The sequence below is a fragment of the Bubalus bubalis genome, chromosome 7 (genome assembly GCF_019923935.1).
Source record: "Bubalus bubalis isolate 160015118507 breed Murrah chromosome 7, NDDB_SH_1, whole genome shotgun sequence".
NCBI lineage: Eukaryota > Metazoa > Chordata > Mammalia > Artiodactyla > Bovidae > Bubalus > Bubalus bubalis.
Window position 1 is genome coordinate 114049270 of NC_059163.1, and position 26066 is coordinate 114075335.

A 26066-nucleotide genomic window follows, 5' to 3' on the forward strand; every position below is an offset into this window, starting at 1 on the left:
TCCTTTTCCTATTTGGAACCAGCCTGTTGTTCCATGTCCAGTTCTAACTGTTGCTTCCTGACCTGCATACATATTTCTCAAGAGGCAGGTCAGGTGGTCTGCTATTCCCATCTCTTTCAGAATTTTCCACAGTTTATTGTGACCCACACAGTCAAAGGCTTTGGCATAGTCAATAAAGCAGAAATAGATATTTTTCTGGAACTCTCTTGCTTTTTTGATGATCCAGTGGATGTTGACAATTTGGTCTCTCATTCCTCTGCCTTTTCTAAAACCAGCTTGAACATCAGGAAGTTCACGGTTCACGTGTTGCTGAAGCCTGGCTTGGAGAATTTTGAGCATTACTTTACTAGTGTGTGAGATGAGTACAATTGTGTGTTAGTTTGAGGATTCTTTGGCATTGCCTTTCTTTGGGATTGGAATGAAAACTGACCTTTTCCAGTCCTGTGGCCACTGCTGTATTTTCCAAATTTGCTGGCATATTGAATGCAGCACTTTCATAGCATCATCTTTCAGGATTTGAAATAGGTCAACTAGAATTCCATCACCTCCACTAGCTTTGTTCGTAGTGATGCTTTCTAAGGCCCACTTGACTTCACACTCCAGGATGTCTGCCTCTAAGTCAGTGATCACACCATCATGATTATCTGGGTCATGAAGATCTTTTTTGTACAGTTCTTCTGTGTATTCTTGCCACCTCTTCTTGATATCTTCTGCTTCTGTTAGGTCCATACCATTTCTGTCCTTTATCGAGCCCATCTTTGCATGAAATGTCCCTTTGCTATCTCTAATTTTCTTGAAGAGATCTCTAGTCTTTCCCATTCTGTTGTTTTCCTCTATTTCTTTGCATTGATCGCTGAGGAAGGCTTTTTTATCTCTTCTTGCTATTCTTTGGAACTCTGCATTCAGATGCTTATATCTTTCCTTTTCTCCTTTGCTTTTCACTTCTCTTCTTTTCACAGCTCTTTGTAAGGCCTCCCCATACAGCTGTTTTGCTTTTTTGCATTTCTTTTCCATGGGGATGGTCTTGATCCCTGTCTCCTGTACAATGTCACAAACCTCAGTCCATAGTTCATCAGGCACTCTATCTATCAGATCTAATCCTTAAATATATTTCTCACTTCCACTGTATAATCATAAGGGATTTGATTTATGTCATACCTGAATGGTCTAGGAGGATGTTGGGACCCACCAAATAAAGATACCCCACCTCCAAGGACAAAGGAGAAGCTGCAACAAGATGGTAGGACAGGCGAAATCAATTTTAAAGCTAAGCCTAATACCTGCCAGAGACTCTTGGAGGGCACAAACAAAACCATGTGCACACCAGGACCCAGGGAATGCAACAATGACCCCCACAAGAGATTGAGCCAGACCTCCCTCAGTGTTTGAGGGCCTCCTGCAGAGATATGAGTCAGCAGTGGCCTGCTGCAAGGACAGGGCCACTGGCAGCAGCAGTCCTGGGAGGCAGAGTATGTGGCATAAACCTTGGGAAGGTCTCCATTCGTCCCACCATAGAGCTGCCGAGCAGACAATCCACAAGCTGGAGAACAGTTAACCAAAGAAGTTCTCGCTGTAGGCCCTACAACAAACTTCCTAACCTGGGACCTGGCAACGGGACTAGGAATTCTCAGGGAGTCTGACTTTAAAAGTCAGTGGGATTTGATTACAGAATTTCCACAGGACTGGGGAAACAGACTCTTGGAGGGCACAAGCAAAATCTTGTGTGCACCAGGACCCAGGAGAAAGGAGCAGTAACTCCACAAGAAACTGAGCCAGACTTGCCTGTGAGTGTACAGAATTCTCCAGTGGACAGGTGGGTTGACAGTGGCCTGCCACAGGGTCAGGGACACTGGCAGCAGCAGTCCTGGAAGGTGTAGCATGTTGGCACAAGTCCTCTTGGAGGAAGTCCCCATTAGGATAAAAAGGACCATAGTCCTTCCATAGAGACTACAAGACTCCAGGACTGGGCCTCTCAGGCCAATTTACAGGTAAGAAGCACAGCCCCACCCAGAAGCAGATAACTAGATTAAAGATTTACTGATCATGGCCCTGCACACCAGAGCAAGATCTAGTTTTCCTCACAGCCAGTCCCTTCCATGAGGAAGCTTGCACAAGCCTCTTACCACATCCATCAGAAGGTAAGCCAAATTAAAACCACAAGTACAGAAAACTAACCAAAATTATCACATGGATCACAGATTTGTATAACTCAATGAAACTATAAGCCATGCCATGTAGGGCCACACAAGATGGATGGGTCTTGGTGGAGAGTTCTGACAAAATGTAGTCCACTGGAGAGGAGAATGGCAAACCACTTCAGCATTCTTGCCTTGAGAACCCCATGAAAAAGACAAAAAGATAGAACACTGAAAAATGAAAGCCCCCAGGTCGGTAGGTGTCCAATATAACTAGAGAAGAGCAGAGAAATACCTTCAGAAAACATGAAGAGGCTGAACCAAAACAAGAAGGACACCCAGTTATGGATGTGTCCGATGGTGAAAGTAAAGTCAAATGCTGTAAAGAACAATATTGCATAGGAACCTGGAATGTTAGGTCCATGAATCAAGTTGTCAAACAGGAGATGGCAAGAGTGAACATCACCATTTTAGGAATCAGAGAACTAAAATGGACCAGAATGGGAGTATTTAATTTTGATAACCACTATATCTATTACTGTCAGAAAGATTCCCTTAGAAGAAATGAAGTGCCCCTCATAGTCAACAAAAGAGTCCAAAATGCAGTATTTGTGTGCAATCTCAAAAAAGACAGAATTATCTGGGTTTGTTTCCAAGGCAAACCATTCAACAACACAGTAATCCAAGTCTATGGTCCAACTACTAATGCTGAAGAAGATCAAGTTGAATGGCTCTGTGAAGACCTATAAGACCTAGAACTAACATCAAAAAAATATGTCCTTTTCATCATAAAGGACAGGAATGCAAAAGATGGAGGTCAAGAGATACTTGGAGTAACAGGCAAGTTTGGTCTTAAGAGTACAAAATTTTAAACAGGGAAAAGGTTAATAGAATTTTGCCAAGAGAATTCACTGGTCATAGCAAACACCCTCTTCAAACAACACAAGAGACGACTCTACACATGGACATCGCCAGATGGTCAATACTGAAATGAGACTGATTACATTCTTAGAGGCCAAAGTTGAAGAAGCTCTATACAGTCAGGAAAAACAAAGCTGGGAGCTGACAGTGGCTCAGATCACAAGCCCCTTATTACAAAATTCAGACTTAAATTGAAGAAAGTAGGGAAAACCACTAGGCCACTCAGGTATGACCTAAATCAAATCCCTTATGGAATTTGATTATGGATACAGTGGAAGTGACAAATAGATTCAAGGGATTAGATATGATAGAGTGCCTGAAGAACTATGGACAGAGATTTGTAACACTGTACAGTAGGCAGTGACCAAAACCATCCCAAAGAAAAAGAAATGCAACATGGCAAAATGGTTATCTGAGGAAACCTTACAAATAGCTGACAAAGGAAGAGAAGCAAAAAGCAAAGGAGAAAGAGAACGATAAATCCATTTAAAAGCAGAGTTCCAAAAAACAGCAAGGAGAGATAAGAAAGCTTTCCTAAATGAACAATACAAAGAAATAGAGGAAAATAATAGAATGGGAAAGACTAGAGATCACTTCAAGAAAATTAGAGATACAAAGGGAATATTTCATGCAAAGTGAAAGTGAAAATTGCTCAGTCCTGTCTGACTCTTTGCAACCCCATGGAGTATAAAGTCCATGGAATTCTCCAGGCCATAATACTGGAGTGGGTAGCCTATCCCTTCTCCAGCAGATCTTCCCAACCCAGGAATCGAACTGGGGTCTCCTGCATTGCAGGCAGATTCTTTACCAACTGAGCTATCAGGAAAGTCCGATTTTATGCAAGTATGGGCACAATAAAGGACAGAAACAGTATGGATTTAACAGAAACAGAAGATATTAAGAAGAGGTGGGAAGAATACACAGATGAATTATACAAAAAAAGGTCTTAATGACCTGGGCAACCATGGTGGTATTCTCACTCACCTAGAGACAGACATCCTGGAGTGTAAAGTCAAGTGGGCCTTTTTACTGAGAACAAAGCTAGTGGAGGTGGGGAAATTATAGCTGAGCTATTTAAAATCCTAAAAGATGATGCTATTAAAGTGTTGCATTCAAAATTCTAGCAAATTTGGGAAACTCAGCAGTGGCCACAGGACTGGAAAAGCTCAATTTTCATTCCAATCCCAAAGAAAGGCCATGCCAGAGAATGTCCAAACTACTGCACAATTGCACTCATTTCACAAGCTAGCAAGGTAATGTTCAAAATCCTTCAAGCTTCACAATACATGAGCTTCACAATACAATGAGCTGAGAACTTCCAAGGGACAAGCTAGATTTGGAAAAGGTAGAGGAACAAGAGATCAAATTGGCAATATTAATTGGATCACAGAAAAAGCAAATCAATTCGAGGAAAACATTTGCTTCATTGACTACATTAAAGCCTCTGACTGTGTGGATCACAACAAACTGTGGAAATTTCTTAAAAAGATGGAAATACCAGGCTACATTACCTGCTTCCTGTGAAACCTGTATGCAGGTCAAGAAGCAACTGTTAGAACCAGACATGGAATAATGGCCTGGTTCAAAATTGGGAAAGGTGTATCTCAAGGCCGTGTAATGTCATCCTGCTTATTTAACCTATATGCAGAGTACATCATGCAAAATGCCAGGCTGGATGAAGCACAGGCTGCAATCAAGATTGCCAGGAGAAATATCAATAACATCAGATACAGAGATGACACCACCCTAATGGCAGATAGCAAAGAGGAACTAAAAGCTCTTGATGAAGGTTAAAGAGGAGAGTGAAAAAACTGGCTTAAAACTCAACATTTGAAAAGCTAAGATCATAGCATCCAGTTCTACCACTTCATAGCAAATAGATGGGGGGAAAATGGAAACAATGACAGATTTTATTTTCTTGAGCTCCAAAATCACTGTGGATGGTGACTGAAACCACGAAATTAAAAGATGCTTGTTCCTTAGAAGAAAAACTATGAGGAACCTCCACAGCCTATTAAAAAGCAGAAGCATCACTTTGCTCACAAAGGTCCATATAGTCAAAACATATATACCTGTGGTGGATTCATTTTGATATTTGGCAAAACTAATACAATTATGTAAAGTTTAAAAATAAAATAAAATTAAAAAAAAAAAAAAAAGCTCAACATTCAGAAAACGAAAAAAAAAAAAAAAAAAAAAAAACTATGGTTTTCTCAGTAGTCATGTACAGATGTGAGAGTTGGACCGTAAAGAAGGCTGAGCACAGAAGAACTGGTGCTTTAGAATGGTGGTGCTGGAGAAGACTCTTGAGAGTCCGTTGGACAGCAAGGAGATCAAACCTGTCAATCCTGAATGAAATCAAGATTGAATATCATTGGAAGGACTGATGCTGAAGCTGAAACTCCAGGACTTTGGCCAACTGATGGGACGAGCAGACTCATTGGAAAAGACGTTGATGCTGAGAAAGTTTGAAGGCGGGAGGAGAAGGGGACAACAGAGGATGAGATGGTTGGTTGGCATCACTGACTCAATGGATATGAGTTTGAGCCAACTCCAGGAGACGGTGAACTACAGGGAAGCCTGGCATGCTACAGTCTATGGGTCACAAAGAGTCAGACAAGGCTGAGTGACTGAACAATAACAAAGGCATAAAGTTCACAGTAGAAGATTACAGGTCTCAAGGCCTCTTATCCCTTGTACCAACTCTATAACTTTTCTATTTTACCAGTGAGAAAACATAAGGGCCAAGGATCAAGCTTTGTCTAGGGCCTCTGAGTGGTAAAGGACATTGCTATCCTTTGACACCTTATTGTTTCCAACCTCATATGTTACTGACATCCAATCCCACTGGAAGTAACTTCTTCACTGTAAATTATTTGTGCAGTGCATTCTTCTGGATGCAGTTGATGAAGCTAGTCAATATTTTTTTGCCTTTGCTTGGAAAGAGAAACATTCATCCATATACTGAAAACTAATAAAATGCTGTAAATCCATTATACATTCTCAACTGAAACAAAAAGGTACAACCTGAAAGTTGAGAATTATGTTTTATTTTGAGGACATACTGAAGACTTAAGCCCAGAAGACACCCTGTCAGATAGCTCTGAGGGACTGATCTGAAGATGTAAGAGAGGAACCAGGATATATACATGTTATTGAAAAAAAAATTCAAAAAACAAAATAACTGTCCCCCCCCAAAAACAAACAAACAAACAGGTAGTTGAAATTCAAAAGATGATTGCTAATGAAAGAAAACCAGACATCTCAAGCTAATAAGTGTAACACTTTTCTGTGAGAGGGAAGATGCCACAGTCTAGGCACCCTGAGATCATCCCTTTGATGTGCACTTTAACTCTCTAGGGCCCGTGTCAGGCTTTTCTCCATCCTAAATTTTCTCAAGATGCACATTCTGGGGTTGCTGTAGTGGCTGATAGTTTGAATGCTAAAACATCCCTTTGTTTACTGATGTAGCAGGCAATATTTTTCGTTCACAACATCAATTTTAAAAAAAAAGAAAAGGAAAGAAGAAGAGTACAAATGTAGAATCAGACCTACCTACGGTGACATGCCAACTCCTATTTTACAAGCTCTGTGATCTTGGGCATCTTTATTAATCTATCTAAGCCTGTTTCTTTGTGTATGCTGCTGCTGCTGCTGCTGCTAAGTTGCTTCAGTCGTGTCCGACTCTGTGCAACCCCATAGACGGCAGCCCACCAGGCTCCGCCACCCCTGGGATTCTCCAGGCAAGAACACTGGAGTGGGTTGCCATTTCCTTCTCCAATGCATGAAAGTGAAAAGTGAAAGGGAAGTCGCTCAGTCGTGTCCGACTCTTTGCGACCCCATGGACTGCAGCCTACCAGGCTCCTCTGTCCATGGGATTTTCCAGGCAAGAGTACTGGAGTGGGGTGCCATTTCCTTCTCCATCTTTGTGTATAAAAGAGGATAATGATACTTTGTGTGTGTAAGTTGCTCCATCATGTCTGACTCTTTGTGATCCCATGGGAGTATAGCCTGCCAGGCTCCTCTGTCCATGGAATTCTCCTGGCAAGAATACTGGAGTTGTTAGCCATTTCCTTCTTCAGGGGATCTTCCCGACCCAGGGATCAAACCCAGGTTTCTGGTATTGCAGGCGTATTCTTTACCATTTGAACCACCAGGGAAGTCTCTAATGACACACTGCAAAGATTAAATATGATGCTTATAAACAGATTAGCATCATGATTGGTACCTGAGAACTATCAGGTCTCAAGGTATGTGGAGTTCTATCTTCCTGTTTAAAATCAAAGGGAGGGGAGGAAAGCAAGAACAGGGAAATAACTTATTTTTTTCATAATGTTATGCTTCAGACTTACTTCCTCTTATTTAGTGCTTTATACTTAATCCACAATGCTTGAAATAATTATGTTTTTATATTTATTTCCTATGTTAAGAATGATGCTTTTAAATTTATTTATTTTTTAATTGAAGGATAATTGATTTACAGAATTTTGTTGCTTTTTGTCAAACCTCAGCATGAATCAGCCATGAAAGTAAAAGTTGCTCAGTCGTGTCTGACTCTTTGCTACCCCATGGACTATACAGTCCATGGAATTCTCCAGGCCAGAATACTGGAGTGTGTAGCCTTTCCCTTCTCCAGGGGATCTTCCGAACCCAGAGATGCTACCCAGGTCTCCCAAATTGCAGACAGATTCTTTACCAGCTGAGCCACAAGGTAAGCCCAAGAATACTCGAGTGGGTAGCCTATCCCTTCTTCAGCAGTTCTTCCCAACCCAGGAATTGAACCAGGGTCTCCTGTATTACAGGTGAATTCTTTACTAACTGTGCTATCAGAGAAGCCCATGACAAACCTAGACAACATATTAAAAAGAAAAGACATTGCTTTGCCGACAAAGGTCCATCTAGTCAAAGCTACGCTTTTTCCAGTAGTCATGTATGGATGTGAGAGTTGGATTATAAAGAAACCTGAGCGCCAAAGCATTGATGCTTTTGAACCGTGGTGTTGGAGAAGACTCTTGAGAGTCCCTTGGACTGCAAGGAGATCCAACCAGTCAATCCTAAAGGAAATCAGTCCTGAATATTCATCGGAAGGACTGATGTTGAAGATGAAGCTCCAATTCTTTGGACACCTGATGAGAAGAACTAACTCATTAAAAAGACCCTGATGCTGGAAAAGATTGAAGGCAGGAGGAGAAAAGGACAGCAGAGGAAGAGATGGTTGGATGACATTACTGACTAGATGGACATGAGTTTGAGCAAGCTCCAGGAGTTGGTGATGGACAGGGAGGCCTGGCATGCTGCAGTCCATGGGCTAGCAAAGAGTTGGACATGACTGAGTGACTGAATTGAGCTGAACTCAGTTGTTCCACTTGTCCAAATTACCATCCAGGGAAGCCTGTTCATATTGCTCTTAGACATTTTAAACTACCTTATGGACAATTTCCTGGTGGCTCAGATGGTAAAGCGTCTGCCTGCAATGCGGGAGACCTGGGTTCAATCCCTGGGTCAGGAAGATTCCCTGGAGAAGGAAATGGCAATCTACTCCAGTTCTCTTGCCCAGAAAATTCTATGGACAGAGGAACCTTGTAGGCTACAGTCCATGGGGTCGCAGAGAGTAGGACACGACTGAGCAACTTCACTTCAATGGACAATTCAAGGTCTGGGAAATGAATTTCACATAACTTCCTTCTCTTATGGATAGAAATATTTTTAGTCATGGTGTGTATGTTTTCACACTGCACTGAAGCCTTCCTTTGCAGACAGGCTACTGCCTCTTCTGTGGCTAAGGTCCTTTGTACCCCTACCTGAGGAACTCCTCTCAAACTTCATAGTGATGGAGCAACCTATTGTACCAGCCACATACTTTGACAAGTCTGTGCTATTTTGCCAGTTTTTCAGCACTTTCAGCGTGCTTTCCTCAGCCCTTGGTTTAACACATTAAGGCATTATTGGAAGACTCAGTTGGCAGCATTTGTAGAGGTACTCCAAATACTTTGGCCAAAAGCATTGCTGTTGGTCCTTCTAAAGTTCAGATCCACTTGCTTTGGACACTCAGCTTCGAGGATGGTCAGAGGATGCCCGATGCACCTTGGCTCCTGCTTCTTTTGCTGCTGCTGCTGCTAAGTTGCTTCAGTTGTGTCCGACTCTGTGCAACCCCATAGATGGAAGCCTACCAGGCTCCCCCATCCCTGGGACTCTCCAGGAAAGAACACTGGAGTGGGTTGCTATTTCCTTCTCCATTGCATGAAAGTGAAAAGTGAAAGGGAAGTCGCTCAGTCGTGTCCGACTCTTAGCGACCCCATGGACTACAGCCTACCAGGCTCCTCCATCCATGGGATTTTCCAGGCAAGAGTACTGGAGTGGGGTGCCATTGCCTTCTCTGCCTGCTTCTTTTGAGCCCTAACTAATGAAGGGGAGACACTCCAATATTATAAAGGCTACTTGCTTCTATTAAAAATAGCCATGTTTTGGTAGAACAACCTTTTCAGAGTGTGCCCTTGAGAGACAAAAACCCTAAGCTTCATGCTTAGTAAACTGGAGACTTCATCTGTTGGGGAAGCTCTAGTAGAACACTCCTCAACCTCAGTGGAAAGGTTACTATCAGGTATTGCTTATCAAGTCTTGTGGAGCCGAACTGCAGGGCAGACTCCTGGATCCACATGACACACCTACAGGAAGCCCAGAACCCTGACTGGAGCTGCATGTACTCTGGTGACTTCAAAGTAGAGATTTCCTAGAGCTGAAACAGATGACACTGGATGACACAACTTTCCCAAGATATCCAGACTAAGCCTGTTGGAAGTTTGTCACCAAATCTTTGGAGATGACATAGCACTTCAGATGATCTCCAATGTCTATGCTCTTGATAACATCAGTTCAGTTCAGTTGCTCAGTCATGTCCGACTCTTTGTGACCCCATGGACTGCAGCATGCCAGGCCTCCCTGTCCATCACCAACTCCCGGAGCTTGCTCAAACATATGTCCATTGAGTCAGTGATGCCATTCAACCATCTTATCCTCTGTTGTCCCTTTCTCCTTCTGCCTTCAATCTTTTCCAGCATCAGGGTCTTTTTAATGAGTCAGTTCTTCACATCAGGCAGCCAAAGAATTGGAGCTTCATCTTCAGCATCAGTCTTTCCAATGAATATTCAGTACTGATCTCCTTTAGGATTGACTGGTTGGATCCCATTGGGATTGGATGCCATGATCTTAGTTTTTTGAATGTTGAGTTTTAAGCCAGCTTTTTCACTCTTCTCTTTCACTTTCTTCAAGAGGCTCTTTAGTTCTTCTTCACTTTCTACCATAAGTGTGGTGTCATCTGCATATCTGAGGTTATTGGTATTTCTCCCAGCAATCTTGATTCCAGCTTGTGCTTCATCCAGCCCAGCATTTTGCATGATGTACTGTGCATATAAGTTAAATAAGCAAGGTGACAAAATACAGTCTTACCGTACTCCTTTCCCAATTTGGAACCAGTCTATTGTTCCATGTCCAGTTCTAATTGTTCCTTCTTGACCTGTATACACCTTTCTCAGGAGACAGGTAAGGTGCTCTTGAATTCCCATCTCTAAGAATTTTCCACAGTTTGTTGTGATCCACAGTCAAAGACTTTGGCCTAGTCACTAAAGCAGGAGTAGATGTTTTTCTGGAACTCTCTTGCTTTTTCAATGATCCAACAGATGTTGGTAATTGGATCTCTGGTTCCTCTGCCTTTTCTAAATCCAACTTGAACATATGGAAGTTCTCAGTTCATGTACTATTGAAGTCTGGCTTGGAGAATTTTGAGCATTACTTTGTTAATGTGTGAGATGAGTGCAACTGTTTAAACATTCTTTGGCATAGCCTTTCTTTGGGATTGGAATGAAAACTGACCTTTTCCAGTACTGTGGCCACTGCTGAGTTTTCCAAATTTGCTGGCGTATTGATTGCAGCACTTTTACAGCATCATCTTTTAGGATTTGATATAGCTCAACTGGAATTCCATCACCTCCACTAGCTTTGTTCATAGTGATGCTTCCTAAGGTCCACTTGACTTCATACTCTAGGATGTCTGACTCTAGGTGAGTGATCACACCATGATGGTTTTCTGGGTCATTAAACTCTTTTTTGTACAGTTCTTCTGTGTATTCTTGCCACCTCTTCAAATATTTTCTGCTTCTCTTATGTCCATACCATTCCTGTCCTTTATTGTGCCCATCTTTGTATGAAATGTTCCTTGGTACCTCTAAACTTTTTGAAGAGATCTCTAGTCTTTCCCATTCTATTGTTTTCCTCTCTTTCCACTGATCACTGAGGAAGGCTTTCTTATCTCTCCTTGCTATTCTTTGGAACTCTGCATTCTGAGGGATATATCTTTCCTTTCCTCCTTTGCTTTTCACTTCTCTTCTTTTCTCAGCTATTTGTAAGGCCTCCTCAGACAACCATTTTGCCTTTTTTGAAGATCCAGAATTACAATTCTCTGCTGATCCTGATCCATCTTTGCTGAAGAAATAGCAGTCATTCTTTCAGATCAACATCAATATGACATCTACTTTCTTTGATTCCTGGTTCTCTTTAAAATTCCAGTTCATTTGCCTTTACTCTCTATTGTTTTCTGTTTAGTATTACTTTGGTTTATCTGTCTTCTGTAGTGCATGCCTGTGCTACAATACAGTTCTCTACTAAAGTACTTATCCCTTGTTTTCAACTTGTCTTTTCTACTAAAGTGTTGGCTAGTTAGGGCAGGGCCTGTGTTTAAATCACCTTTCTATTTGCCCAGTTCATGATGTAAGCATGGGCACACTAGTAAGTAAATGATCACTGAGTGAACAAATAGGTATCTGGATTGTTCCCAAACCTAGCTTCTGGTCTTGACCTTTCTATTCAACTCCTCTCAAAGGACTATGGGTATTTTTCAATTGTCCAGTTTTTCCTCAAATTCAATATCACAAACTCATTATCTTGTTCCAAGTCCTTCATGTTTATTAGTAATGCCAACTTCTTGCCAGTTTTCTCAGTTAGACAGATTAGAGTACTTTGATTCTTCTGATGCTTGGGATTTCCTTTACTCTATTTCACTGACTGTATCGTTCATTAAGACTTTCAACACTCAATTCCTGGAAAAACTCAAGACTTTTTTGGCTAACTGGAGGATCCCTCTGACCCAAATTTGTTCTCTGCTTAAAATTATACTGTATAGATCCGCAAGATCATTGTCACTGAAGCATCATTTTATTCATATCCATGTATTAGTCTATTTTCCATGGAATTTTGTGCACTAAACATGTATATGACACATGCCATTCTTTTGTATAAAACCTTAATTAAAAATATTCATATGAACTAAATGAGATATTGGAGTCTTGACTGTGTGGATCACAACAAACTGTGTAAAATTCTTAGAGATGGGAGTGCTAGACCACATTACTTGCCTCGTGAGAAACCTGTATGCGGCTAAAGAAGCATCAGTTAGAACCAGACATGGAACAATGGCCTGGTTCAAAATTGGGAAAGGGGAACTTCAAGGCTGTATATTGTCACCCTGCTTATTTAACTGATATGCAGAGTACATCATACAAAATGCCTGGCTGGATGAATCACAAGCTGGAATCAAGATTGCCAGGAGAAATATCAAGAACCTCAGATATGCAGATGACACCACCCTAAATGGCAGAAAGCAAAGAGGAACTAAAGAGCCTCTTGATGAAGGTGAAAGAGGAGAGTGAAAAAGCTGGCTTAAGAGTCAGCATTCAAAAACCTAAGATCATGGCACCCAGTTCTATCACTTCATAGCAAATAAATGGGGAAAAATTGGAAACAGCAACAGATTTTATTTTATTGGGTTCCAAAATCACTGCAGATGGTGACTACAGCCATGAAATTAAAAGATGCTTGTTCCTTGGAAGAAAAGCTATGAGGAAACTTGACAGTATATTAAAAAGCAGAGACATCAATCACTCTGCCCACAAAGGTCCATATAGTCAAAGCTATGGTTTTTCCAGTAGTCATGTATGGATGTGAGAGTTGGACCATAACAGAAGGCTGAGAGGGGAAGAATTGATTGCTTTTGAACTCTGGTGCTGGAGAAGACTCTTGAGAGTCTCTAGGACTGCAAGGAGATCAAACCAATCAATCCTAAAGGAAATCAACCCAGAATTTTCATTGGAAGGACTGATACTGAAGCTGAAGCTTCAATACTCTGGCTACCTGATATGAAGAGCTGACTCGTTGGAAAAGACCCTGATGCTGGCAAAGACTGAGTGCAGAGGAGAAAGGGGAGACAGTGGTGAGATGGTTTTAAGGATGGTATCACTGACTCAATGCACATGAGTTTGAGCAAACTCCAGAAGACAGTGAAGGGCAGGGAAGCCTGGCCTGCTGGAGTCTATGTGGTTGCAAAGAGCTTAGGCACGACTGAGCAACTGAACAACAACAAAATTGAGATAGTATTTTTACCTCCATTTTATAGATAAGGAAAATGAAATTTAGTTATGTCAGACTTTCTTTCCCAAATCAGTTACACCAACATGGCAATGGCAGAGCTAAGATTCAAGCACAGGTCAATTCAGCTGGACATACTGAGCTTAATTTGTGCTTAATCACTGTATTAGCAAGTAGTACCTCGACTTTAAATTTCTGCTTCTACTTGGAAGACTTCTAGGATACATCATGTCAGTCTTTAACTTTCTATCACTGCTGAACTAGCAAATTCTATTCCACATTTCAAATATCTCTATCTCCTGGGCTTTGACCTTTTCATTTCAACTGAATGGTAAACTCCTTAAAACTAGCAACAATGTATTATTCTTGTAGTAACTTCTATGAAGGTCTGGCACTGTGGAGGGCACATAATGAAACTGCATGAATACTGATAGTGTCTTAGGCACAGTCCTTGGCACATATGCATGCTTACTAAATGGTCACAATGATTACTATTTATTATTATCTGAGGGGCTAAAGCCTCAAACTGAAGTTCTAACAGGAAAACAAGAAAATTCTTACCTCTTCTTCAATCCTAAGAACTTCTTGCTTGGCTTCCTTAAGACCTAGAGTAATGGTTTCTCAGGCCATTAGTCATTTCACCCCCATTCCACCCTTTCTACGAAAGTGTCAACTAAAACACCAACAGGCAGCAACATGTTTCCCCCACGATTAGTGCTCTTTAAGTTGGGAGCGCTTTGGAGAAAACAAACAAACAAAAATATGAGTTGTAATTTTGGGGATGGATGGTCATTGTGTTTGTTGCCTGTCCACTGCTGTTGGTTCAAAGCTTCCTGACTCAAGTTTCCAATGTGCAGGTCCTCGCCCCATCAGGCGTCTCCCAGTCCTGCCATCCCTCCTTCCCATCTCAGCCTCCGTGTAACTGTCCCAGATCTAGCAGCGGCAAAGTCTCTCCATCTGGCCTCTCACAGTGAGCAGCGTTTCCCAAGACGCAGGGAAACCAGCGGCTTTAGGACCGCTCGGCTCCGCGTGCAAATACCTTCGGATCGCCCCGCCCCAGGGATCGCCGTTGCGTCCCGTTACGTCACACGCTTCCCGGAAGTGCCGCTGCGTTTGCTGCGGGGGCGCGTCTCCGGACGGCCCCGCGTGTGGTTATCAGAGCGGCGCGTGAAGCGGGCCTGTGCTTCGTTTCCGCGGCCGCTGTCGGCGAGGTGGTGAGCCTCCCGGCGCGAGCGTCCTAAGTTTGCGCCATGGAGGTGGTGGAGGCCTCCGCCGCTCAGCTGCAGACACTGAAATTCGGTGGCACCGGCGTCGGAATTGGCCAGGAGGTGGCCGCGCCGGCCCCCGACCCCGCTCCGGTCGCAGCGCCGCCGGTGGCCCAGGGGGCCCCGGAGTCTGCGGGCGAACCGTCTCCTCAGCTCCTGCCGCCGTCGCTCCCGGGGCCGCCTCTGGAAGGGAACGGCCTGGAGACGTCGGACTCGGACTCCGACTCAGATTCGGACTCGGACAGGTCGTGCCCCCGGCGGCCGGGCACGTGGGGATGGCTCTGGTAGCGGGAGGCCTGGGCCGAGGAGGCAGGAGGGCCCGGGAGCCGGGGCGCGTCCCTTGCCGCGTCTGCAGTGTCCCCGGGAGGGAGCGAGGCTGTCGGGGCCCCTCCTCTAAGGCTGGGGGTCCGAGAGCCTTCTGTGGACAGTTTATAGTTTTCAGTTAGAACGTAGAAAACCTGCGAGTGGGGGCTTATTCCGGTGACTACTCGACGTGGTATGGCCTTGGGGGTTATAATTTAAAGTTTGTGGCACATCTTTTTCTCAAGTTTAGTGTGTACTCTTGCTGGTTGAACCACATAAATGGGGCATCCGATAAAGGATTTTTGTTTCTTTTCAGATCGACTCCTGACAGTTTTGTTAGTAGAATTTCTCTGGTGATGAATTTTCATGAAATTAGAGGAAAGTGATTCAACTATTACTACATGCTTTGCGTAGCTTTTGAGGCTTCTCCAGCCCTACCTCCTGTCTTTTATATAGGAAAGTTCTGTGGTGGGAGGCGAGTTCCCTGAACCACGCTGAATCTTGTCTGCAAGTGTTTGAGTGTGTTTTATGCCATGCTGTGTCGGTGAACAATCTAGACATGATCCTTGCCTTACATTTTGGTGAGAGGGACGAAAAATGAAGTAAAAAAAAAAAAAAGTGAGTTGTTGAAAATTACAAGGAAGGAACAAGCAAGGCACTTGTAGTAGAACCCAACCAGGTAGGACCCTCTGGCCATGTTAATTTTCATTCTAACTGCTAGAGAAATTTGAAGAATTTTAAGCAGATGATTTTCATGCTCAAGTTAGCATTTTAATGTTTTACTCTGTGGAAAAGGAACTGAACTGTGTGTTCAAGAGTGAAAGCAGAGTGGTTGGCTTAGTGTGAAAGCAATGGGAAAGATGTTGTATTAGTCCACCGTGTGACGGTATTTGGATTGAGTATTTTGAAACTTTCCCGATTTGGATCGCTAATAGATGTGGCCTATGAAGAGGGCCATCAACTGGGTAGATGGCGGTGCTGTTTACTGAGATGGGGAGAAACCTTTCTGGGATGGGGGCTGTAAACCAATAGGAATGTTAAATTTAGACAGTTAATTTGAGATTTCACTGTCAACAAATTGGAGATGTCAGGGAAGCAGTGGGAGGACAATTCTGGTATGGAAATGTAAATTTGAACATCAGATTACAGGTAAAACTTACTTTAAACTTTTTTTTTTGGATATGAATTTTTAAATTTATTTACTTTTAATTGAAGGACAATTGCTTTACAATGTTGTGTTGGCTGGTTTCCGCGGTACATTGACATGAATCAGTCATAGGTATACATTTGTCCCCTCCCTCTTGAACCTCCCTCCCACCCTATCCCACCCTACTTCAAACTTTTTATTGTAGACATTTTCAGACTCAGAGTAATATAATGACCGTACACATAGCCATCACCAAGTTTCACAGTTTCCATTATTTCCTAGCTTTATTTAGTTATTTTTGGCTGTGTTGTGCAGGCATGGCTTTCCTCTAGTTAGGCGAGGTTGGGGGGCCGCTGCTCTTGATTGTGGTAGGTGGGCTTCTCATTGTGGTGGCCTCCTTGTGGAGCGCGGACTTTAGGTGTGCAAACTAAGTAGTTGTGGTACACTGGGCTTAGTTGCTCCACAGCATGTGGAATCCTCCTGGACAGGGGATTGAACTCATGTCCCTTTCATTGGCAGGTGGATTCCCGATCACTGGAGCACCAGGGAAGTCCCCTTAACTTGGTTTTACCTAACATTTCTAACTTGATAGTTTTAAAATAAGTGTCAGACAGCATGCCACCTTCCCTGTAAATTCTTTACTGTGCATTTCTGATAAAATATTTTCTACATAACAACCATGTCATTATCAGCTGTAGTAGAATGAACTCTAATTCCTTAACATCAACTAGTAGCACTCTGTATTTAGATTTTTCTAGTGGAATAGGAGTCATGTTTACCAATTTCATCATTGACTGAGCATGCAATACTTTGATACAGTTCCAAGGTTTCTACCTCTAGTGACTGGATTCAGGACTAAACAGTGAAATACAAGAGAAACTGAAAGAGAGAAACAGAATTAGTAGGGAGAATGCACTGTTTTTAACTTGTGAGTTTGTAGGTCATTAATTTGGCAGTTGTTATTAAGAGTTTAGGGGTGGAGCTTAGGGATATCAAGACTGAAGATTTAGCAGTTATCTGCACATTGGTAATGATTGAACTCATTTGGAGGTTATACATGGAAAGAGTACTGGAGAGAAGAGAAGATGATATGGGACTTCTAGAAACAGCACATAAAAGGAGCTGAAGGGGGTACCAGTGAACAGTTCAAGCTAAGAGGATAGTTTTTGGCTCTGAGAATTGTTGTGGAAGTCAAGGGCTAAAGGGATTTTCAGAGAGTGGAGTGTTCAGCATGGATGGTAACTTGGAAAGGTTTCCAAATTGAAGACTGAGAAGCAAGTCTCTTTGCTTAATTGCTCTGATCCTTGGTGACTAATAAGACAGGTGCCTGGCCCAGAATTCTCTTCGGTCAGTGATTTGTCACATGCTTCAGACTGATGCATCACATAAGAGACAGTTGTAAAAAGAGGGTTTGGGTTAGAGCAGGGTTTGTGATCAGTTGATTAGAGTGATCAGTTGATTAGAGTGCTTTCCAAACACTATAGTCAATTTCAAAATGCTAGCCTTTGAATTATACCAGCAATCATAAACATCTAGTAACGCAGATATTTTCTAGTTGAATAATCATATTTTAATACCATTGTAATAATGCTTTTGTATCATTTTCAACTTTTTCTTCTCTATAGTGAAACAGATTCCGATAGTTCAAGCTCCTCCTCTTCCTCATCATCGTCCTCATCGTCTTCCTCTCGTATGTCCCTTCCTCCAGTTCTGTCAGATGGAGAAGATGACTTACTAGTTGAGAAGGAAAATAAGAATTTTCCTCTTAAAACAAAAGATGAGTTACTTCTTAGTGTAAGTACTTAGATTTGTTACTAAACTTAATTTATTATGTTCTGAAATATTTTGTGATACTGATATCATTTCATTTGGTCTGTATCTGCTCCATGAATTTGAAGACCACTCTCAACTTTTATTGGTCATACTTTTGCCATGCCTTGGCTTTCTTAAGTGAAAGAAAGAATTGATTCTGAATAATTTTTCCGGTTTGTTTCTAATGCTAACTTTTGATAATGTGCTGGGAATCTAGTTTAGCTTGCTGCCTTTCATTCTTATCTTCCCTAAAGATTGTAAGATGTACAATTCTTTTTTTGGGAAGGGGTCCAAAACTCAGAGAAACTTTAGTTCAGTAGCAGTTGAAACTGTTTTTTTAATCAATTGCATTTGGAGAAATAGAAAGTAAAATTAGGTCAGTTGCACTTTTGAAGATTTCTGTTTACTGGAAGTTTTTGGAGCGTTATCATTATTACAGTTGGAGAAAACTTGTTTATTGTGGATAGATATTTATTGGCATTTGAATGCATGGTTATTTCCTCTTAGACTGTATGCTATTCCTAGGAGGTTAATGATAGTCTTGTTGAAGCCTTATGGTATAAGAGGAAAGTCTTCTCAGAATTTCACAGTATGGGCTGTATTGCCGTATGGTTTTTTTTTTTTTTACAACTCCCACGTGTACTTTTAGTTATTGTTAATGTTTTTAAGAAATTTAATGGTCCCTAATTATACTTATAAAACGCTTAAACCAGTGAAGTAGTAAAGCAAGATTTGAGAGAAATTTTTAAAGCCTAGAGACATTCAGGAACCTTTTCATGACCATACTGGATCGATTATTTCCTTTTTCTCTACTTGTAATAAAGAATTTTCTATCTCAGTTATGCCTTGTGTATTGAGAACCCTGGAATTTGTGTGTGAATTCATCAGTGATTTATGTTTTCATACTGCCGACCTTAATCTCAGTGGGTTTTTACACAGAGGCTCTCCCAACTTATGATTATTTTCTGAAGTTATTGGCAGATTTGTTTGGTCTTGTCCCTGTATCTTAATCACTTTTCTACTTAAATCTCTCTTAGAATATAAGAATCAACAAATAAAGGATTATAGTACTTTGGTGTGTACATGTGTTTCATTTTCTTATTTATCCTACTGGATCTGAAATTCTTCCCTTGGGAATTCCTTGAAATTTAATGCAAAATCTTAGTCAATTTATTTAGGTATTTTTCTGGATAGAGTGCCCATATTTTCATCAGAAAGTCAAAAAGAGTCTGTCTCCACATTTTTGAGGACTGGTTCATAGCTGATCTTTGTGGCTCATGTAGTGCCCAGCAGAGTGCTTTTCAGATATCGGGCTGTCAGTCTAGAGTAATATGTGACTTGTGGAGCGGGTGAGTGAGTGGGCATGTGACATTCACTCATGTTTAAACTATTACAACACGCCTGCCATGTGCCAGAAACAAGACCCCTCTGGTTTCTACTCTGAATACACCTACTGGAGAGGCAGACAGTAAATGACAGGGAGAAGTGCTGGAAGTGCTGTTGAATTGTGTGAATGTATGCTTAGCTCATATCAAAATTCCTTTTTTTGCTGGGGAAAATATATTAGTTTTTAAAACTTGAAATAGTGAGAGGGTGTCTTCCTTTTTGTGCTAGTTCTGAAGGATCTTTGGGAAGGGGCAATTGTAGCCTTTTTTTTTTTTTCCCTTTTAAATTTTGGATTCTTAACTAGCTCCTCACACTATTTTATATTCTTAGGATTAGAAAGCAAATGTACTAAAAGTTCCTACTCCTACATATGGTTCTGGAGATATGTAGAGGAATGAGTTCCCTGGTCTGCTGTAAACTTTTAGGGCTCTAGAAGAGTATATGAGGACTCTTTTGGGACTTGCGCTCTCAAGGTCAAGGGAAAAGAATGATTTGGCCCTGAATTTCAAGAATGGTATGGCTACAAGTACTCATTGTCTTTAGGATCTGCTCTTTGTTGTTCAGGAGATGTTTCTGCATGTGGCTGGTGGCTTGGCCTCTGATACTCCTGAATGAACGTCGTGGACAGAACTTGGATTGGTTTACTGGGAGCCTGGTTCATGGGTCTGAACAAATAATTGAAGCTAGTGAGATGGGTATTCTGATTGCCTGGACATGAGTTGCATGGTTACTCCTATACTCTCATGTGGAGAGTGTGTAGGAAAGTGTAAATGAGAGAAAGCAAATGAGCGAGTGTGAGGGTGGGAGTGTATGTGATAAGTGACAGAAAGGGAGTGCGAAAGGGTGTGAATTTTGAAGAGTATGGGTAATATCAGCCCCATACAAACCACAAGGGATACGTTCATGGGAAGGGGAGGCTTAGAACGTGGCAGCTGTTGTTCAGTCAGTAATAATATTTATCTTCTGTGGAGGGAAAGAGGGAAATACGTGGAAGCAGTTAATCACATATAACATAGGTTGGACTCTTGGAGCTGCAACAGAGACCAGATTACATCAGGAGAAGGGGATTTACTGTAAACTTACTTGGCTAGGAAAGCCACTGGGAACCAAGGTAGCTATTGAGGATGGCTGTGCTGTTTCTTTTATGTGCTTCTTGGCATTCTCATAGCTTTGAGTGTCATTTTATTTTCTGACTCACTTCTGTTTGCCTGTAGATTCAATCAGTTTACCGCTAGCTTGCACTTGGGTTTCTTGTTCCTGGCTCTGTAGAAAATTTGATATGTTCTGCTCTCACTTTCTCCATGAACTGGCTATTCATGCCATATTCTTTGCTGACTTTTGAGACAGTCCTATTACTTAGCTTTGAATTTGTCTTTTTTCAGATGACAGTTCATGCTTCCTGGGACGCGTCCCCTCCTTTGTTACATAAAGTAGCTCTACTGTTGCTGCTAAGTCGCTTTAGTCGTGTCCGATTCTGTGGGACCCCATAGACCACAGCCCACCAGGCTCCCCCATCCCTGGGATTCTCCAGGCAAGAACACTGGAGTGGGTTGCCATTTCCTTCTCCAATGCATGAAAGTGAAAAGTAGCTCTAGCTGGTATTGAATGTGCCTTTGTAGGTCTACTGGTGTGTATCTTCTCAGGCAGCAGGGCTGTGCAGTGGAACTGTTTGCTGTGTGTAGTCTACTAATTTCCTAATAAAATTCTGAAGAAAACCAGTGAAATATCCTGTGTTGTCTTTGCAAAAAGGTGTACATAAATTCAAATGGGTCAAATATTTAGTACCAGTTTCAGAGTTTGTGATGCATCTATGAGATCTTTAGGACAAAGACCAGCTTTACTGGTTTTATGGCCTAACTCTTCATAAAGTTTCTCATATTCTGGACTGTTTCCTGTTGTTGAGGCATTTGTTGTCGTTCAGATGCTAAGTCACGTCCCATTCTTTGTGACCCGTGGACTGTGGCACGCTAGGCTTCCTTGTCCTTCTCTGTCTCCCAGAGTTTGCTCAAATTCATGTCCATTGAGTTGGCGATGCTATCTAACCATCTCATCCTCTTTTGCCCACTTCTCCTCCTGCCCTCAGTCTTTCCCAGCATCAGGGTCTTTTTTAGTGAGTCAGCTCTTCTCATCAGGTGGCCAAAGTATTGGAGCTTCAGCTTCAGCATCAGTCCTTCCGGTGAATATTCAGGGTTGATTTTATTTAGGATTCACTGTTTTCATCTCCTTGGCGTCTTAAGAGACTTTGAAGAGTTCTGCAGAACCACAGTTCGAAAGCATCAAATAATTCTTGGCCGCTCAGTCTTCCTTATGGTCCAACTCTCACATCCATACATGACTACTGGAAAAACCATAGCTTTGACTATATGGACCTTTGTCAGTGAAGTGATGTCTCTGCTTTTTAATATGCTGTGGAGGTTCCTCATAGCTTTTATTCTAAGGAACAAGCGTCTTTTAGCTGCGCTCACCATTTGCAGTGATTTTGGAACCCCGCAAAATAAAATTTGTCATTGTTTCCAGTTTTTCCCTATTTGCCATGAAGTGAGGGGATCAGATGCCATGATCTTTGGTTTTTGAATACTGAGATTTAAGCCAGCTTTTTCACTCTCCTTTTTCATTCATCAAGAGGCTCTTTAATTCCTCTTTGCTTTCTGCCATTAAAGTGGTATCATCTGCATATCTGAGGTTGTTAATATTTCTCCAGGCAATCTTGATTCCAGCTTGTGATTCATCCAGCCTATATTTCACATAATGTAAGTAGGGTGACACCATACAAACTTGACATACTACTTTCCCAATATTGAACCAGTCTGTTGTTCCATGTTTGGTTCTAACTGTTGTTTCTTGATCTACATACAGTTTTCTCAGGAGACAAGTAAGTTGGTCTGGTATTCCTATCTCTTTTAAGAATTTTCCAGTTCGTTGTGATCCACACAGTCCAAGGCTTTAGTGTAGTCAGTGAAGCAGAAATATATTTTTTTCTCATATTCCCTTGCTTTTTCCATGATCCAAGGAATGTTGGCAATTTGGTCTTTGATTCCTCTGCCTTTTCTAAAACCAGGTTGTACAGCTGAAAGTTCTCAAGTACTGTTGAAGCCTAGCTTGAAGGATTTTGAGTATTATCTTACTAGCATGTGAAATGGGCACAACTGTATGGTACTTTGAATGTTCTTTGGCATTGCCTTTCTTTGAAATTGAAATAGAAACTGACCATTTCCAGTCCTGGGGTCACTGCTAAGTTTTCCAAATTTGTTGACATACTGAGTGTAGCATTTTAACAGTATCATCTTTTAGGATTTTAAATAGCTCAATTGGGATTCCATAACCTCCAGTAGCTTTGTAGTGATGCTTCCTAAGGCCCACTTGATTTCACACTCCCAAGTGTCTGGCTCTAGGTGATTGACCACACCATTGTGGTTATCCAGGTCATTAAGACCCTTGTGTATAGTTCTTCTATGTATTCTTGCCACTTCTTTTTAATATCTTCTGCTTCTCTTAGGTCCGTACTGTTTTTGTCCTTTCTTGTGCCTATGTTTGCATGAAATGTTCTCTTTTTATCTCCAAATTTCTTGAAGAGATTGATAGTCTTTCCCATTCTGTTGTTTTCATTGTTCATTTAAGAAGGCTTTCTTATCTCTCCTTACTGTGCTCTGGAACTCTGCACTCGGTGGGGTATATCTTTCCTCATCTCACATCTCTTCTTTTCTCAGCTATTTTTAAGTCCTCCTCCGACAACCATTTTGCCTTTATTTATATTGAGGATGAGTTTGGTTACCACCTCCTGTACAATATTGTGAACCTAGTTTGTCCATAATTCTCCAGGCACTCTGTCTACCAGAGCTAATCCCTTGAATCTGTTTGGTACCTCCACTGTATAATCGTACAGGATTTGATGATTTAGGTCATATCTGAATGGTCTAGTGGTTTTCCCTACTTTCTTCAATTTAAGCCTGAATTTTTCAATAAAGAGGTCATGATCTGAGCCACACTGAGCTCCAGGTCTTGTTTTGCTGGCTGTATAGAGCTTCTCCATCTTCGGCTGTGAAGAGTGTAATCAGTCTCATTTCAGTATTGACCATGTAATGATGTCCATGTGTAGAGTCATCTTTTGTGTTGTTGGAAGTGAGTATTTGCTATGAGCAGTGTGTTTTCTTGGCAAAGCTCTGTTACCTTTTGTTTAGGCATGCTGAGCTTAACTTTTACCTCTTTAGTCTGTTTGTTAAGCAGGAATGTTGCCTTCCTGGATCTAACTTTTTAAATCGTTTCTATTGTTGGACAGTTAGATCCTGATGATCTACCTACTAACTATTGCAGATCTATATTTGTAAGTATGTGGAACTAAAGTGAAGTGACCTCAAGATTGTCCTTTTAGAGTTAAACAGAGCTGCAACAGTCCTTTGGGATGACAAGATGTTGTTATAACCTGATTTAAAAAAGTTGAGAGGAAGAGGAGAAAAGAGGGATTGGTCAGCCATAGACACATTGGAAAGGAGAGTAGTTGTAATCATCTCTTTACTTAGTGCAGGAATGCAGTATAGGACTTAAAGTTAACCAAGGGGAATCATTCTTTTAAAACATAAACACTTGAAAGCAGAGAAGATTTATATATAATCTATACAATAAACGTAAAGCAGCACACATATTACAGTTTTGGAACTACATTTAAACCACATAGGGTTTATGAAGTGTTTCAATGAATTGGAAAATCATATTCTTTTTGAAGAATTTTCTCTCAGTTCTCAGTTGAGAATGTCCTCAACTCTTCTTTCAAATAAATTAGATGTGATGAAGATTTAGAATCATAAGGACATTTGTAGGATTGTGACATTTTTAAGTCTTAATCAGAAGTTAATTGTATAAATTAGTGCCCATTGTTTTCTCTTCTGAAAACCTGAAGTTACATAATATTTAAAAATTATGATTGCAGTGTTTATGGGGATAAAACATGAATAATACTGCATTAGAGATAATGTGTATTTATGTGTGTAATATAGCATGACCAAGAAAAACAGTTAAGTACTTGTAGGTAACTCTTGGTAAATTTACTTTCATAATTTAGAGACTGCCTATATTATATATTATATGGAGTATACAGTAGGCAATATAATTATGCAGTATAATTAGGTTGGCACTTTGTGTAGTTGTAATTAGGGTGAGGACAGTTTTTCTGATTGTGACAGTGAAGACCCATATCATGAAACTTCCTAATGTGAGGATCTGGAAATACCTAGGCCACCTGAAGTGATCAGAAGTTACAGTGGATTATTTCAGTTTTTTTTACTTCTCACAGTCTTGAAATTGTCTTGCACCTTGTTCTACTCTTAATATCGTTGATTGACTATGGTGTTTTCAGGGCCTAACTTGATTTATAAGTTTTGTCCTAAATGTGTAGACCTTAAATAGCTTCAGCTTTTGTTGAGTCTAGTATATGTGGAATTATCATATCATACCTTAAGACTGTTGATGACACTTTTTAATATTATTCTCAAAATGCCTGATATTTAAATGGCTTATATACTTGAAAGGAGGTAGGTTTTCAGTAATACTTGGTGCTTTTTAAAAACAGTGCTCACATTTTTTTAAAAATTAAAATTTTGTACTTCATTGCACAGTTACTTCAGTAAGCTTCTATGAAGCACAAATGATCCTGGATAAATACTGATTTATTCAGTAGAGTACCCATATGTGTCTTCTGTATATACATGTATATGATCATTATTACAGAAAAACATTCTATTAGGTTCCCTGACCCCTGTAGATTTTAATGAGTGAGTTGTGGCTGTTTTAGAGGATAAAGACCAATGTCTGTAAAGAAGACTCCAGCTTGGCTGGAGACACAATTGGCTGCCACGTGCAGTCCTCTGCTCCTGGGTAACAGGAGAAAGTGGTGGGATAGTTTTGTTCCACTTTCCTCAGTTTTTAAAGTTCTCCCCAAACTGGCATCAAATGGCTTAGTTGCCATTTGGAATGTTTGATTTCTTTCTCACTATTTGCCGCCCTTTTTCTGTGTTTGTGAGTGAAAACCCAAAACAAGGTTCTTTAGATAATTTTACCTGAAAAGATCATGAATTAGTGATTTTTTCCCCCCTCCCCCAGTGATAAGCCTTCCTTGAGCTAGGGAAGTCAGGGCCATTGTAAGATATTGTTGTTTTTTCAGAGGGCTATTTCTGACTGATTAGCTTCTTCCATTTTTCTGATGAAAGTCTTAGACACCATTTTTTGACTGGTGTTATCTACAGTTTAATTTTTAATAGGATGAATTTTAATGTTAGATGCTACACATTTGAATATTTTGTTTAACTGAGCAATGATAGACTGTTGTTGATCTTTCACAGTTACTTGAGATGTGGTTGGGACCTTGCATTTCTTTAATGCCATAGCTGAAGATCATAACATCTGTTCTTCAGAATCAGAGTAACTTGATTCAAGTCTGTTATGTAATTTCTGTATTAATGTTCTGTCTTTTTGATTGCATGCTGTTAAACATTTTTAAAAATTGTACTATTAGTCACTTGTATGAATTGTTGAGAACTTTTTTTTTTGCCTAGTTTCTCACTACTTATAGATAGATAAGAAAACTGATAACCCAAAAATAACTTTCCTGATGCAGTGAGTGAGGAAGAGCAGATTCAGATCTGGCATCAGATGGAGTCTAGTCAGCTCTGTTTTTCCGTTCCTGCTTAG

The 26066-nt window shown here is 41.0% G+C and overlaps 1 protein-coding gene across 4 annotated transcripts in view; it reads left to right on the top strand.

Annotated features, from left to right (window-relative positions):
• The first annotated feature begins 14574 nt into the window (after positions 1-14574).
• NAF1 (nuclear assembly factor 1 ribonucleoprotein) overlaps positions 14575-26066 on the top strand; it is a 72040-nt gene continuing 60548 nt past the window's right edge. For all 4 annotated transcript variants that reach the window (XM_025290441.3, XM_025290439.3, XM_025290440.3 and 1 more), the window contains exons 1-2: positions 14575-14982; positions 17813-17981. In XM_025290441.3, the coding sequence (XP_025146226.1) occupies positions 14723-14982; positions 17813-17981 (429 nt within the window). In that variant the 5' untranslated portion in view covers positions 14575-14722. The remainder of the gene's footprint in view (positions 14983-17812; positions 17982-26066) is intronic.